The 17,500-nt window shown below is 48.1% G+C and overlaps 1 protein-coding gene across 1 annotated transcript in view; it reads right to left on the minus strand.

Annotated features, from left to right (window-relative positions):
- The window catches only part of pxylp1 (2-phosphoxylose phosphatase 1), a gene marked incomplete at both ends in the record, with an annotated part of 30,406 nt that extends 16,806 nt beyond the window's left edge, over window positions 1-13,600 (minus strand). The window contains 4 exon segments of the mRNA XM_084438011.1: window positions 1,203-1,329; window positions 1,572-1,760; window positions 13,482-13,582; window positions 13,584-13,600. Coding sequence (XP_084294137.1) covers window positions 1,203-1,329; window positions 1,572-1,760; window positions 13,482-13,582; window positions 13,584-13,600 — 434 coding nt within the window.
- Between the last annotated feature and the right edge of the window lie 3,900 nt (window positions 13,601-17,500).

Genomic DNA, 17,500 nt, shown 5'->3' on the forward strand with positions numbered 1-17,500 from the left:
TCACGACCCACCGCATAACCTCCGCTAATGACTACATAGCCAGGGGGTAACACATTCAACCTCAGAACGTTTTACTCTCCTCCTTTCTCACATTCTCTCCATCTTTTTTCCACCACTTGTTTACCGCTTGAGGGGGGGGGGAGCAATTTCAGGGGAGGGGGTGGGGGGGAATTTCACATCATTTCCAGATGGCTATCAAACTGTCTCTTCTGAGATGGGGCTTCCAGGAGTCATTGAGAAGTGAAATGAATGTGTGTGTGCAGGGCTGAAAATTAACACCCGCCACCCGCCAATGGCGGGTAAAATTTCCATTTGGCGACAAAATTTCAGAGGCTATCCGCCACGCTGGCGGTTAAATGTTTGTACCAATAGAGTCATGTAATAAATTATGCGCGCGATGTCGCCACATCCATGCCATAGACCGGCGTTCTGTTTGTTGTGTGTTGCACTTAAACAGCTCCCCCGCTGCACCAAATAAAGTTTTCAGTCACATGACTGTTGCGGAGCCTCGCGCACTAGGAGAGACTGGTGATGCGAGGCTACTCGCGCACAGAAAATCGTTCCCATTTACCTCAGAGGACGCTCGCTACTACAGTCGAGTGCAGTCGCGCTACTACAGTCGACACCTGTAAAAAAGGCAATTTATTATTTTGGCCGGTAAAAAATATACTTGGCCAGTGGATTTTTTCATCTACCAGTCCCCTTGGCAGGTGAGCCAAAAAGTTAATTTTCAGCCCTGTGTGTGTGTGTGTGTGTGTGTGTCATTGACGGTTGTCCTGCCTGTCTGCCTGCTCTCCTACTTAGTCAGGCCTGTCTGGGCCGTATGTCTCCCTCTGACACATGCCATGTTTGTTTGCTTGGCTCGGGTCACTGGGCAGCCATGTTGGATCCTCTCCGAGCGTTCGGTGACATCCCATGCCCTTTAGTCAGAGCTGGTCTTATGGAAACTGGTGAGCCGGAGGGAGAATGTGGGCATTCGGACACTGTAGTCTGTAAACCAGCCCATCCAGAGCTCACTAAGAGGGACTACATGAATATGTTGATGAACTATGTGGTGGGGGGGTTGAGAAACTCTTGACAACCTAATTTGCAGCATCGCTGAGAAGATAACCAGGGAGTGAGAGTGTGTGTAAATGTGCGCGAGGGAGGGGAAGTATGGGGCTATGTGTGTGTGTGTGTGTGTGTGTGTGTGAGAACCTTACTTGCTGGGGGACAGCATGCAGTCAATGGCGGGCCGCTTGGTTTTGGGGATGGAGTAGAGGGGGTAGCGGTCGCCATGGCGAATCATCACCTGGACCGACAGGAGCTTGTAATCCACTGGGCTGTGACCTGGGTGGGCGGGAGGGATGACATCATCATCATCATCATCATCACAGAAGTGGTGGAATAATACGGAATTATTCATTTAAAAAGACATTTAAATCTCAACGAGACAAACCTGTACCAGTAAGAGTTGAATAAAAATGAGAAACCATCTACTGTTATGGTTCAGCTGTCAAAGGAGACTTTGAAACTTCTCCAGTTACAACACACACGTGTGTGTGTGTGTGTGTGTGTGTGTGTGTTCTCACCCTCCCAGGAATGCTCTGTGCGGTTGGGGGTGTTGCAGTAGCCGTAGGCCTCGGCGACGGGGTCCAGCTCGGGCGGCTCGGTGTGGGGGACGGGGTTGATCCTTTTCCTGCTCTTCCCCGGGCCCTGGACCTTCCCCTGGGACTGGGCGGGCCGCTCCTCCCCCAGGGGCACGGTGGGGATCAGGTGCACTGGGGAACGGAGGGTAGAGAGAGGGGGCGTTGACATTACAAATTATCACAAGTATTAGAGGGCAGAGAGGTTAAAGACAAAAGATGAGAGAGAGGAAATGTGAAGTCAAATACAAGGTGTGTGCACGCGCACACGCACGCACACGCGCACGCACGCACGCACGCACGCACGCATAGTTCAATAGACTCTCTTTGTATCCCCAGAACCTCTGAGCTAGTCCTTCTGGGCTCCCCTCAGCCCAGCTCATCTACATGTGAACAGCACTGTACCCGAAGACCCCTAACCACCACTGCTGTCGCCACGGAGACTGCTGACCTCTGACCTCCCAGGCCAGATTGTCCAATAGGAGAGAGGGGATTGAGAAATCCCCGCTCCTATTCAGAAATGTCCAGAGGCCAGACAGGACCCTGGGAAGACGCTGAACCTGGAGCGCTCTCCTGGCAACACTCATGGTAATACCTACTTCCAAAATCCCACTTCACGCCCACACGCACACACGCACACACACACACACGTACACACACACACACAAAACACAGAAAATTACCACAGAAACCCCTGGATGTTGAAGTCAGTCAGTGGGGAGTGCAAATATTGCAGTTCTTTGCAAAGAGAGAGAGAGAGAGAGAGAGAGAGAGAGAGAGAGAGAGGCACCTTCTCAAACATAAAAGATCTGAGACCAGCTGCACGATTAAGACAACAATAATTGTGATTATTTTGCTTCATATTGCAAGTGCGACTAACTGTGGTGCCACTTTCACATCAAGGTGATTCAAGGTGCTGCAACAATTCTTCTGCACTGTTTACACAGTATCGGTGCTTCAAGGTCCACTTCTTCAATCTTTAAAGCATTATATCCTGCTGTATGGATAAAACGATGTGTTTAGGAGATATATAGGGCTAATTAGGGGTGCTCCAATTCCACTAAGCCACGATCCGATCCTATTCCGATTCCTGGGGTCACCATCCAATTCCAGAATCGATTCTTGATTCCAACGATTCTCGCTTCCAGAATCTAGAAGATTCTGATTCTAGATTCTCAATTCTCAATGGATTTTCTACAAAGAAGGATTTTAGGATATACTCCAGTCCGATGTGTGCCAAGAAAGTGGAATATAGCAGAATAAAGGGTATAATGTAGTTTTACATTGCAATAGCACATAAAGACAAGTCAAAGACAAAAATAGTCAAATTTATTAATGGCATGCTGAACTTGACATTCAAATATTTCTCAAGTCAAAGTGCTCAGGAGAGAGAGAGGGAAAAAAAAAGAAGAAGAATCGATTCTTGGGAGTTGGGAATCGATTCAGGAATCGTGGCATTAAGAATCGCGATCCTTTCAAGAATCGATTCTTTGGAGCACCCCTAGGGCTAATAAATGAACAGTCATTCATTTCAATTTGTTGTCAGATACAAATTATATGATAGACCAACAGTCCCAAGATTTTACCATGCAAGTCGCATCAAGTTACCGCTGCTAGCTCTCCCTCAGTCTCACACTAGGTGGGCCCCAGAGATATACTCCAGTCCGATGTGTGCCAAGAAAGTGGAATATAGCAGAATAAAGGGTATAATGTAGTTTTACATTGCAATAGCACATAAAGACAAGTCAAAGACAAAAATAGTCAAATTTATTAATGGCATGCTGAACTTGACATTCAAATATTTCTCAAGTCAAAGTGCTCAGGAGAGAGAGAGGGAAAAAAAAAGAAGAAGAATCGATTCTTGGGAGTTGGGAATCGATTCAGGAATCGTGGCATTAAGAATCGCGATCCTTTCAAGAATCGATTCTTTGGAGCACCCCTAGGGCTAATAAATGAACAGTCATTCATTTCAATTTGTTGTCAGATACAAATTATATGATAGACCAACAGTCCCAAGATTTTACCATGCAAGTCGCATCAAGTTACCGCTGCTAGCTCTCCCTCAGTCTCACACTAGGTGGGCCCCAGAGACCAGGTACACAGGCCCACCGGGGTGTGGACACGCCCTGACCAGGCGCACAGGCCCACCGGGGTGTGGACACGCCCTGACCAGGCGCACAGGCCCACCGGGGTGTGGACACGCCCTGACCAGGCGCACAGGCCCACCGGGGTGTGGACACGCCCTGACCAGGCGCACAGGCCCACCGGGGTGTGGACACGCCCAGAGACCAGGTACACAGGCCCACCGGGGTGTGGACACGCCCTGACCAGGCGCACAGGCCCACCGGGGTGTGGACACGCCCTGACAAGGCGCACAGGCCCACCGGGGTGTGGACACGCCCTGACCAGGCGCACAGGCCCACCGGGGTGTGGACACGCCCAGAGACCAGGTGCACCTGGCTCCGCGCCGCACGCCACCCGAAGGTATCAGAGTGAAGGGCGGATAAGGGCTCATGCCTAAAAGAAAACCCCTGATGCAGCCAAGTTATATGTGAACTCAATGATAAAGCCACACCTCACATATTGCCTGACAAGTGCTGCACAAGCTAACAAAACAACACTTAGGCTAAGCCACTAGAAACACTGTACAAACAAACCCTCAAAGTCCTGGACCGGAAGCCAAACACTCATCATCACTGCCTTCTTTTACAAAAATACAATCTTTTGGGCTGGAATAATATAATTAAATATGCAAATCTCCCCTGTTTTTAAAATATTGCCTTGTTTTTAAAATATTGCACAACACTGCCCCCCCCCCCCCCCCCTCCCTCCACTTTGAACCTTTATCACAGAGGGCAAATATGTTCAGGGCAACCAGAGGTTCAACTCAAGGTGAATGTGTTGTGCTTATTAGAAAAAGTGCCTTTAGTTACTCTGCATTCTCTGTTTGGACATCGCAGGAATGGAATTTAGTACCAGGGCACATTAGAGAACTTAGTAGTTACCGTTCCTTCTCTGAGCAGCTGAAATGATGGCTTTTTAACAACCAGACATGTACTTATGTTGTAAGTGTCCAGGGCTGCTTGTTTGTCCTGCCCTTAGTGTATGCTTTTGTCTTGTCAGTTCATGCTTTGCTTCTGCTGCTGTGCATGTTTTAAATGTAATTTTGCACCAAGGTGTCTGTTCTGTCTTACATGCATACACGTCTGTTGTCTGTCTTGAATGCTGAGCTTATTGCTCTGTCCGCATGCTAGCTGTCTTAATATTGTCTTTGGAGTCCTTCTGTTTTTAACATATGTATGGGCTAATGTAATGTATTATAAATCTACTGTATTTGATATGCTTTTTTACAGGTTGCCTTTTAAATATCTGCCCATGGACAGCAGACGGAAACTAGCCATTTGGGCCAAATCTGGCTCATTTATAGTGTTGTTACTATTGATTGATGTGCATTGTCTATGTACAAATAAATAAACAAACAAATAAAGAAACAAACAAAGCATCCAGCGCAGGGCTGAGGAGTAACTCCCAGTGTAAAGCCTGACCGTGGAGAACACAGCTGTGGACAATCCTACTCCTCCATCGGGGGGAGTCCGCAGACGGCTGGACAGCCTGACGACGGACCCCGAACCCGGTAGGGAGGGTTCTGTCCCCACTACAGGACCCCGAACCCGGTAGGGAGGGTTCTGTCCCCACTACAGGACCCCGAACCTGGTAGGGAGGGTTCTGTCCCGACTACAGGACCCCGAACCCGGTAGGGAGGGTTCTGTCCCCACTACAGGACCCCGAACCCGGTAGGGAGGGTTCTGTCCCGACTACAGGACCTCAAACCCGGTAGGGAGGGTTCTGTCCCGACTACAGGACCTCAAACCCGGTAGGGAGGGTTCTGTCCCGACTACAGGACCCCGAAACCAAGTAGGGAGGGTTCTGCCCCGACTACAGGACCCCGAACCCAATTCAGTCGAGATCACTTTTGTCAAATTTGAACATTTATTATACAAGCGGCATAATACATAGCATATGAATTTTGGCGGTGTGCTCTGTCCGGGGGGCCCCCTGCCTTCCACCGTCGTGGAAAGCGCTCCACCGGCGTGGAAAGTGCGTTAGCAGGGGGAGGCAATCTAGGTGTTCCCCCCCTCTGGGCCGCTTGGCCCAGAGAGCCAGGAAGGGGGAACAGCATCTAGCCCCCTGCCTCAATGACGATCAGAGTGGGCCGCGATCGGGAAGACGCTCAGAGGTAACTCAGCCCACTAAGACCGTCAAAGAGTGCCACAGGAGGACTGCTGTACATTATAGTCCCTGGTCCCCACGGGCCGACGCTTCGTGGGTTCCGAGGGAGATACAGCCTAGTGTCTCTGCGTCCATGGCGCCCGGAGGGACCGCTGGATGGCGATTCGGAGACGTTGCGGCCCACGTTCACGAGCATGCAATGCACAACCAGCAGTAATGGCAAGCGCGAACAATGACATGTTTTGACAGCTTAAATACATGCGCTCTAGTGAGCTGACCAATGCTATGACAGCTACAGTCAGCTGGTGCTGGCGTCATGCGTGACTGATTAACCTCTGCTGACCCCCCCGGCCGTGACGTACGTGCCTCGCCTGAATTTGCGTAGGAGACTTCATATTTACCAGGAGAACCTTCAGCACCAACACAGTGAGGGAAGAAGCGAGGTTGGCGGAGCTGGCACGCCGTGCCCAAGAACGGGGAGCGGAGATCCTGGGAGTCCAGGAGAGTAACGCGCTGATGATCCGGAGGCGTATCGGAAGAGTGGAGAGACGCTCGCTCATCGCCTCGCGTGCATGGCGCCGTGGGGCTGATGCTGAGCTCTCGGGCGCGTAAGGCTCTCCGCGGGGACCACCATCACACCGGGACTACGCAGACTTCCATGGCAACCCAGTTACAAACATCCCCGGTCGTTTGTACCTATTGTCCCAGCGTAGCACCGATTGGGGAAGTAGAGAAGTTCTGACAACCTCACAGGAGCAGTCTGTGGCCCCGCCCACAACTCCCTATTAGAACTTGTAGGTTGTAAAACTCAGTCTCTGCAGAGGTAGATTCAAACGAGTGTGCATCTGAGAGTAAGGCTACTTGTTTCTTGTGACCTGTTTTTTTCCCCCACCACACTAGTGACAATTCGAGCAAGCTTGCTACATTTATTTAAGACTAGGCAGGGAGAGATGAGAAAAACTCTGCAAGTCATGGCACTGCAGTAGCGTTTGTACCATCTGAGCTCCCAGTACACAAAATGAAAGACTGATGCTGAAGTAGTGCTAATGATGATGAGTTGGCAAGCTGTGTGTAAACATCTTGTGATGGCGATAACGATTAATGCATGATTAATTGCGCTGCCTTAATGACCACCTTTTAAATCAAGATCCTCCTCAACACACAAAACACAGAGCACTACACTAAACCCACACACAGAAGCTTATTTTGCACAAGAATACACACAGTCCAGAATACACACAGTCCAGAGTTTCCACCACCACTCCCTCCCTCCGCGACTTTCAGCTCAGCTCACAAAGTCAACAGAGCTGCTGGGAAGACGGGCTGGTTATTGGGCAGACAAGTTGCTGTGTGTGCGCGCGTGTGTGTGTGTGTGTGTGTGTGTGCTTGCGTGTGTGTGTGCATGCGGAGGATTGGATGCAGAAAGGGAGGTCACACACTTCCCTCTTCTAAAATCTATATACGGACTTTATGCCACTTAACCGAATGACAACTTGCTACTACAGTACATGACATCACCGGCCACGTTTACAAGACAAATAACACTTATCAAATGGCTAAGTTCTCAGATAATTGTTGTACACAGTCCCAAAGGTTGAGTCCAACGCTCTTCAGCCACGGTTCGAATGAAAGGGTTTTGGCACTGGACAATATCTATAGGAAAAGGTTTTTAACCTGCACTTCAAATACAGTAGACTATCCAAAACCAGACACTGGAGCACTCATAACGTCTGCACGTTTATTGCAGTGGGGCAACTGACATTTCTGCTGACTGAGGAAGACGCTTGTCAAAACGTCAGCTGCCCCCCTGCAATAAACATGTAGATGTATGAGTGCTCCAGTGTCTTGCTTCGGGTAATCTATTTGAAGTGCCCAAGTAATAAGACTTTCTTATATAAATTGTTGTACACGCTTTTTTGTGTATATTTCGGACTGTCAACATGTCCAGGGAAACTAAATCTAATCCACATGTGAATGAGACTACACCCCCATTCAAACACACACCTAGTTCATGTTTAAGCCCATCTTTAAGGTTGCAGGTCTAAGGAAGTCAAAACAGGACAGACGCGGAGCCTAAAATCAAGTCAAACCTTTGCCAGGAAATCCCTTTCGGAAAAGCAGACTAAACGTGCCGACGAACGCTGGCGAACGGCGGCGTCTTCAGAGCAGCTTGGGCTAAACGCTGGTCTGCTAGCACACATCACAGCAGAGATGAGGTCCTGATCATGGATTCTAGCGATTGGCGTGTAGTGTGGGGTGCACTCACCAGTGAGGATGAAGAGGAGAAGGAGTGTGTGGCTGAGAGAGAGCATTCTGAGGGCTGTTTGGTGGGCAGAGGGGCAACCACGCACTGGGGCCCCTTTCCTAAACCTGGTACCCCTCTAGTCTGAACACACACACACGCCTGCGCAAACTCACCAACGACCAACCCGTTAGCTCCCAGTCATGGTCGCCTACACAAAGGGGCTTTTGTAACGGCCTGCCTAGAGCTATGCCAGAGCATGCAGAGCCATAACACACGCACACACGCACACACACACAAAAGCTGTAGCCTTCAAGAATGTACACAAACCCACAACATTGGCAGTGCTCACCATGTAGGCCAAGCCTATGCAAAAGTAACCTACTTAACAAGCATATAGTGCAACAACACGCCCAACAACCCCTGAAAAAAGAGCTAATAATCTACAAAGGAAGAGTCAAGACAGTGAAGATGATGATAACCACATGCCTAGCCCTTGTTAAGGTGAAGACTAGTGTAGAGACTTACTGTAGGTGTGGACTTGTACCTGTAGAGTAGACCTTTTCAGGGAGGCAACTTTGTTGACCTTTTATAAGTACACAAACTTGTACTTGTTCTCTGTAAAGCACATTGTGTTGCCTCTGGGTATGAAATGCGCTATACAAATAAAGCTTTGATTTGATTTGATTTGAAACGAAGGGAGGCAACTTTGTTGAACTGTTATCGGGTAGTTCTGACGGTGCGCTTTGGCACAGAGTTCAAAAGGAAGGCTGTAGCACCACAGCGCACTACACCTCCTCTACTGTGGTGACCAGCAGCTGGTAAAGAGGATTTTGCTTCTCTCCCTGCCTTCCCCTCTCTACTCTCTCATCTCCTCCTCCCTTACTCTCATTCACTCCCCCCTCCTCCTCCTCCCTTACTCTCATTCACTCCCCCTCCTCCTCCTCCCTTACTCTCATTCACTCCCCCTCCTCCTCCTCCCTTACTCTCATTCACTCCCCCTCCTCCTCCTCCCTTACTCTCATTCACTCCCCCCTCCTCCTCCTCCCTTACTCTCATTCACTCCCCCCTCCTCCTCCTCCCTTACTCTCATTCACTCCCCCTCCTCCTCCTCCCTTACTCTCATTCACTCCCCCTCCTCCTCCTCCCTTACTCTCATTCACTCCCCCTCCTCCTCCTCCCTTACTCTCATTCACTCCCCCTCCTCCTCCTCCCTTACTCTCATTCACTCCCCCCTCCTCCTCCTCCCTTACTCTCATTCACTCCCCCTCCTCCTCCTCCCTTACTCTCATTCACTCCCCCTCCTCCTCCTCCCTTACTCTCATTCACTCCCCCTCCTCCTCCTCCCTTACTCTCATTCACTCCCCCTCCTCCTCCTCCCTTACTCTCATTCACTCCCCCCTTCTCCTCCCTTACTCTCATTCACTCCCCCCTCCTCCTCCCTTACTCTCATTCACTCCCCCCTCCTCCTCCTCCCTTACTCTCATTCACTCCCCCCTCCTCCTCCCTTACTCTCATTCACTCCCCCCTCTTCCTCCCTTACTCTCATTCACTCCCCCCTCCTCCTCCCTTACTCTCATTCACTCCCCCCTCCTCCTCCCTTACTCTCATTCACTCCCCCCTCCTCCTCCTCCCTTACTGTCATTCACTCCCCCTCCTCCCCCTCACTCATCTTCCTCTCTGTACCAACCTCCTCCCCCATCCTTCCCTCCCTGTTCAGTAATAAACCACGGGGGGCATTTCCACATGGGAGGAGGGAGGGAGGGAGAGAGAGAGAGACAGAGGGAGAGAGAGGGGGGGTGGGAGAGAGAGGGAGAGAGAGAAGGAGAGAGAGGGAGAGTGAGTGGGGAAGAGGGAGAGAGAGAGAAAGAGAGAGAGCATATTGTTGTCGTCGTTTTGGCCGTAACGCTAACGGCTGCGCTTATCTTAATGAAATGAGGTTGGCTTGGGATAAGGACGATTCTGTTCATGAAAGCAACCCCCCTCAAAACCACCACTATGCTAACAACAAAACAGCCATAGCCAGCACAGTCTTTGCTATAACACACAATGCTTCTATTATGACAAGTAGGCCTATGTCTACAGCTGGGGAGTTAGCCTATAGTAGGCTGCTAACACCATCATGGGATGCTAATCTAACATCTATTTGTTGGAAGTGCAGCAGTTCCACCAACACCTCTTCACAGCTGTGTAGAACAGCTGTCACCTTCCTGCTGTGATCAGTGTGGCTGCAGCCAAAGAACAACTATCATCATTCTTGGACTCCTTGTACATCAGGGACAGCGATGGAAATAAGTCCTAGACTTTTCCCTTTTATCCCTGACATACTGTATGTTTTTATACATACTGATTGTAATTGCTTTTGTCAAATAAATCAAATCAAATCACAACCATTCACTCAGCACAGCAAACTAAATAAAATATGCAATAGTCTGACAAAGGGGCCTACATGCTGGCATACAGCATCTTGAACCAGGGGAGAGTGATACAAGCTCTCTCTAAGAGGGAGAGATTGAGCGAGAGGGAGAGCGAGCGAGAGAGAGATGGGTGTCTAGGATACAGTCATCTAGTCCTGTCTTGTCTATTTACTAGAATGTTATGCTCCCAATTTGCACAGTCTCTCAGTGGGTGAGTCACTAGCCAGCCTCCCTCACCACAAAACACAGCCCTCCCCTCTCCCTCTCTCTCTCTCTTTCCCCAGTCCTACCTTGTCCTGTCACCTCTCTTCCTCATTCCCTTTCATCTCTAAGCTTTTATCCTCTCAGCTGCAACTACCACTCATCACCTGCCTTCATTATATCCCCCGTTCAGTGACCGTACATCGTCCTTGCTCTCTCCCCCCTCCCTCCCCCTCCCTCCTCTCCTCTCTCCCCCTCCCTCCTCTCCTCTCTCCCCCCTCCCTCCTCTCCTCTCTCCCCCCTCCCTCCTCTCCTCTCTCCCCCCTCCCTCCTCTCCTCTCTTCCGTCTCTCCCGCTGCCTCTCCTCTCTCCCGCCGCCCCCCACCGTCCACGGACGTCTGATACCGTGTGATCTCCGTCGCACCTCCTTCCCTGCCCTCCGCTCCATCCCTCCCCTCCATCTCCCCCTCCATCTCCCCCTCCATCCCCCCTCCATCTCCTCCTCCATCTCTCCCTCCATCCCCCCTCCATCTCCCCTCCATCTCCCCTCTGCCGTTTCGGTGTCCTTCCATCTCCCCTGTTCATGTGGTCAGGCCTGGTGCTGGCTCCCCCCGGGGCGACCCTGGCTGGTCAACCCATATGGCGCCTCTCCAGATGACAGCAGGGACAAGGCGGGGACAAGGAGGAGACAAGGTGGGGACCAGGCGGGGACGAGGCGGGGGCCAGGCAGGGTGAGCACGGTGACCCGCCTGCCCCCACCTGTCCTCGCTTCTCTCACAGGCTGAGAAATTTTCAGCAATTTTCAGCAGACAAAAAGTGTCACACGCCGATGGGTGATTTGTTTGTGCATTGACGGAATTGACATGAAGGGGGAGAGAGAGAAATAGGGAGAGAGAGAGAGAGGGAGATAGGGAGAGAGAGAGAGAGAGATAGGGAGAGAGAGAGAGATAGGGAGAGAGAGAGATAGGGAGAGAGAGAGAGATATGGAGAGACCTGACACTGAAACAGACATGTAAAAAAAAAAAAAAAAGTGATGGAATACAGGAGGAAAACTCATAATGACAACCTATTAAACATGAAGGCTTGTCCCATGTGTGGCCATGCCTGACTCCAGGATAGCTCAGGGGATAATGTCTGGGCGTGTGATGGAGAAGTCATGTCAGCTACAGTATTTTCACACAGTGATAAGGAGGGAGGGAGGGACAGAGAGAGAAAATGAAAGGCGGGAGAAAGAGAAAGAGAGAAAGAGTGGAGAGAGAGAGAGAGGGTGAAGTTTGCCTGAAGTCAGTCACACACAAGTCCTCCTCTCCTACACACACACATGGCGCATACACACGCTCATACTTGTGCATGTACACACACACACCCACACACACACACACACACACACACACACACACACACACACACACGTCCATATAATCATTGACTGTCTCATGATTTTAGCAGGGGGGAGATTAGAGGGTCATGGGGAGAGTCTAATTTGGACAGTGTGGCAAGAATAGGCTGAGCCTCCAGTCAGTGAGAGAGAGAAGAACTAGATTGTTCAGGCCACTGAGGCCAGGGTCACAAAGTTCACAAGGTCACAAGATGATAGTTAGGAGAGACACACACACACTTCCTATCTCCCGTGGCATCTTCAAAAAGACCAGAGGGCAACAGAGGAGGGGGGAGTGGAGTGATGGATTGATATCTCTGCCGCATATATATGGTCTACATAATGTTCAGAGACAGTTCAGTGTGCTGCTCGAGGTGCAGAAGTTACAAGAGGGGCAGAGGCTTAAAGAGGGGGGCTTACAGGAGGATGCTGAAAGACTTTTGGCAAAGCTATAAAGCCCACAACGCACACGCTCAGCTGTATTAGGTTCCACTGTAGTTGAGTGAGTGTGTGTGTGTGTGTGGTGTGTGTGTGTGTGTGTGTGTGTGTGTTTGTGTGTGTAAAAGAGAGAGAGAGAGAGAGAGAGAGAGAGAGAGAGAGAGATAAGGATATTGAGAAAATATGCTGCTAGTCCAGAGTACCAGACAGAAGCTTATCCTGGTGAATAGCACTTCATCGCAGATGGGACTCCAGAAAGATGTTTTCATCTAAACTCATCCATATTTTGGGCAAGCTTATGTTTGTAACATGCGAGGACAGCTGCCATTCTAAGATCTATCCACTACCCTAGACAAGTTTGCCTTGCAGCAATGCCTCAGACCATAAACTTGAGTATGGGACCGCAATCCCTAACAACATGCCTAAACAATGTAGCAGGACTTGTTTTGTATTGGGGCTCAAAGCCGCGGCATCACACAACACACTTGCCAACGTCGCAATACATACATGTATACATACAACGTAGTTCTTCAAATAATAAAAGGTAATAAAAATAGTGCATGATGGCTGACACAAGTTCACACTGAGGTCATCATACTAGACATCGACTAGAAGTTGAAATTCAGCAGGTGCTCAGGAGCACTGCAAGCAGCAATACCAGACGCCAAGCAATCGGCCTGTCACGAAAGGCACGGTGTGAACGGGCAATGCACTAGTGTATAGACACAATATATAATTAGTATACAAATACAGAGGGTTTGAAGAGGAGCCGATATGCCACACAAGGCAACCGCATAAGGTGCAGTTTCTGATGTCCTAAGTATCACCCTACACATTGGACAAATAGCTTACACCTACACATTGGAGGCACGCCACAGGGGCACACACACACACACACACACACGCACACACACACACGTACACACACGCACACACACACACAAACTTACAGAACTGGAGGCTAAGGCTCACAATGGCCAGCACCGCCCCCACCACTACCAGGAGGATGAAGCGGTTCCGAGCCAGCATCCTGTCATATGATTTGTCCACGTCCTTGTCCGTCAGCCATCCACACCATGCCCCATTCCTGCTGTCTGGACACACACTGGGAAGTATAGGATGAAGACAAAGCAGCATTACAACACAGGCATCCTGGCATTATGTCATACAAGAAGCACAGAATAACAGTTATTTGTATTAGTCCCCCTGTATATGGTAAACATTAGGCTTATGCAAATGAGGGAATAAGGACAGCAGCATAGTCACACCCCTGACTTAATCAACAATTCACTATGCCTAACCAGATGATCTTAGACACTCTGAACGGCAGTGCCTTTAAGTCTCTGTGCCAGTCAGTGACGGCCTGTCTGGTCATTTTCCTCAAATAGACCTATAAAAGAGCATGGAGCTGGAAACCCAAGGCAATGAAGGGAGGGAAAAGTACATGTCTCATGTCAAAAACCTCCAATTTAAGTCTGATCCACACAAGGGAACCCTGTCATTACACTGGCTAAAAGACTTGGGTAGACAAGGTAGCCTGTACAGAGGGTGGCTGTGTCATCTCGTCTTTCTCCCTGCTCCTAACCTGACACTCAAACTCACACAACTCTTTCCAACCCAATATTCAATGACTAAGTTAGCTAAACTAGCAATGTTTTATTCCGACAGGTATGTTTAAACGACTGGTGGGAAGTGATATTCAGCAATTTACCGATACATTTACCTATAACAAGCGAAGTTACCATGTTGATTAGCTAGCTAAAAGCCTGTTAGACAGCATAGCTAACGTTAGTCATGATGACAATGATTTTGAGGTCAGTGAGTAGGCTTGTAGGTTATATTATACCTCCATGCTTGTAGCCTAGTCGGGATGATCCTTCCATCCTTTCATCCCAGCTAGGGTGACGTTGACTAGTGCTAGCCTAGCTAGCAAATTGATCTTTTGTCAATGGTTGGTTACGCTCACAAAACAACTATTTTTAAATCGAATCTTTCGTAACTGGCACTAGCTGTGACATACGCATAGCCTACAGCCTGAAAACCCTCAAATACCTGCTTAGCTAACTGCTATCTGGACGTAGACATGTCTCACGGCGTTGGCTGAGCTGGCATAATTATCAAAGTTAGTTACCCTATCAGTCTCGGCTAGTCAGCCTAGCTATCGTTAGCTTGATACCAACCATGGATGTATTACCAACTAACTAACTAAGCTAACCATGGACGTATATTACCAACTAACTAACTAACTAAGCGCGCGCGCGTCACATACGCGCGCGCGTGTGTGTGTGTGTGTGTGTGTGTGTATGTGTGTGTGCAAAAAAGCCAGAACGTTAGCCAGATAAACGAGATAAACATGCTTCATTATGGCATATATGGTCAACCCAGTGGTAAGATAGCCATCGTTAGCCAAATCCAAATTTAAATCCACAAAAATACAATGCATAAGATGAAAGCTAGCTAGACCTATGTCAATAGAAACCAAAATGCCAATGGTCAGTTGTGTAACGTTAGCCAGCACTAGCTAATCTTCTATCTGGTCATCTCTTACCTACCGGTGTCGAGCCACGAAGCCTAGAAATTGAATCCACCGCCGAGCTTAGCTAGCACCGCCAGGACCGGGCTCAGCTGACCACCAGTTTGGAACCGGAGCTAACGTCAGTGCCATGGTTAAAGCTCACTCGCTCATGTCCCAAGCAATACTCTCGTTGTCAGCCGCGCCACCTCCCGGTAATGATAGTGTAGCGACCCCATGCAGAAGAAGGGCGTTCTGGTTGGGGTCAGCCTGGTGGGGTGTACCCTATACCTCCATGGGTGTACCCTATACCTCCATGGGTGTACCCCGCTCTCTGCCCACATATGTAAAATTGGCTTTTAACGGATGAGCAGCGTGGGCCCCCGTGTGAGGGGTGTTCAATCTCTAAGTCCAAGTCAATTTTATTTATATGGCACATGTTCGAGAAAAAAAAGAAAGAAAATAAAACAGGACATATAATATATGATACAAGAGAATAGAAAACAAGAATCTGTAAAAAAAAAAAAAGAGAGAAGAAAGAATACAATTAAGATTAATTATAACAGATAAAGCTACATGATAAAAGTGAGATTTAAAAAAAAAAAAGAAGGTATGTCTTAAGATCTCGCTTAAAAGTTCACAAAGTTTCAGCCATTTTCTTTTCAGGGAAGGCTGGGGGCATCAATACTGAAGGCTTCCTCCCCATGTCTCTTGGTCCTGATTCTAGGAACCATTAAAAGTTCAGTGCGAGAGGACATCAGGGACTTAGGTGTACAGTATATCGTAAAAGCATGCCTGACATGTATTTAGGTGAAAGACTGGAGTGCTTTGTAAACTAATGAAATAATCTTAAAATCTATTCTAAATGGACATGTACCCAATGTAGTGATTGTAAGACTGGTGTGGTGTGTGCCCTCCTGGTCTTAGTGAGGACACGTGCTGCAGCATTTTTTATAATTTGAAGTTGACTTATATATTTCTTTGGTAAACAGATAGGAGATTGTTACAGTAATCCAACCTACTACTGATAAAAGCATGTATTAGTCTTTCAGTGTCGGCCGGGGAGAGAAGACGTTTCACCTTCAAGTGATAAAAAGATGTCCTTGCCAAATTCTTAAAATCGGTCTCAAAATTAAGATCAGAATCAAACATGACATGTTAATGACTTGGTATTTGGTGTTCAGTGTCAGTGTGTTTAAGTGCCCAGATACAGTAGTCTCTCCCTTTCAACATTTTCACCAATCAACATGTCTGTTTTTATCCTGATTTAAGTGATGGAAATTCTGTGACATCCATACATTTATATCAGCAATGCATTCTACCAAGTGGTCAACTGAGCTGTAGGCATTCGGTGTCACAGAGATAGAGCTGGGTGTCATCTGCATACTGTAGCTATGTCAGTTATCTTGTCTCTAAAATATGCTACAAATATGCTCCTCACTCTCTCTTTATGTCTGTGCTAGTAGACAGTCTGTTCAAGTCAAGACCCAATTGCGTTGTGTTCATTGCATTGTTTATTTTTGTTATTAGTGTTTTTGAGGAGTGTGTACTTCTGTCTCTGTCCCAGCAAATGCTGGAAGCCCACCATGAGCCCTGATTGAACATGAATGATGCAAACAACTAGCTGAACTTTCTAGGGAACAATTTTTCCAGAGAACTTTTCCTCGCCTCCTCACTAGTAGCTAGGTTGCCTGTCTTCTCCAACCCCAAACATCCTCTTTGACAATGCTGACATCTTCTGGACATGATTTAGAACCACATACTGTATTTTGTGGAGAAAGTGTACCTACCTGGTTGAGGGACCTATACCATAGGACTACCCCTAGACCTTGAGCTATCACTTTGTGTTTTCCCCTGAGGTTATCCTGAATCTGTGCAAAACAAAGGGCAGTTTCTACTCCTATGTAAGTGATGCAGTGGAATCAAACTGTACGGTGAATGGGGTACCGCAACAGTTTGAGGGTAGCCAAGCCCCTTTCTTCTTTAAACTTGTGCTTTGCTATGGAAATTTCCCTAATAATAACAATAGGCTTAATGGTAATAATGTTAATAATAATAGGTATAATACTATTATTATTATTATTATTATTATTATTATTGTTGTTGTTGTTATTATTGTTATTATTATTATTACTATTATTGTTGATGTTGTTATTATTATTATTATTATTATTATAAACCTCCAGTCCATCACAATATAGACCAAACAAGAAAGATTACAATGATTCTTAGATAATGGACTTTATTGTGTTTGATTGAATGAAACCATATTTTCCCATCCGACTGTTTTAGTCACAGAGAAACAGCCATTGCGGAGGGATGAATTCCTGAGTGAGGGGGGGGGGGGGCGCAAGCACGGGGAGAGGGAGAGATAGAGAGAGAACATGAAAGTGTGACCTAGCAAGTTGCAATATAATTTTCTAGAACATTGATGGTGATAATCAGTGCCAGTTCTCT

This window comes from Borostomias antarcticus (assembly GCF_949987555.1).
Source record: "Borostomias antarcticus genome assembly, chromosome: 1".
Taxonomy (NCBI): Eukaryota; Metazoa; Chordata; class Actinopteri; order Stomiiformes; family Stomiidae; genus Borostomias; species Borostomias antarcticus.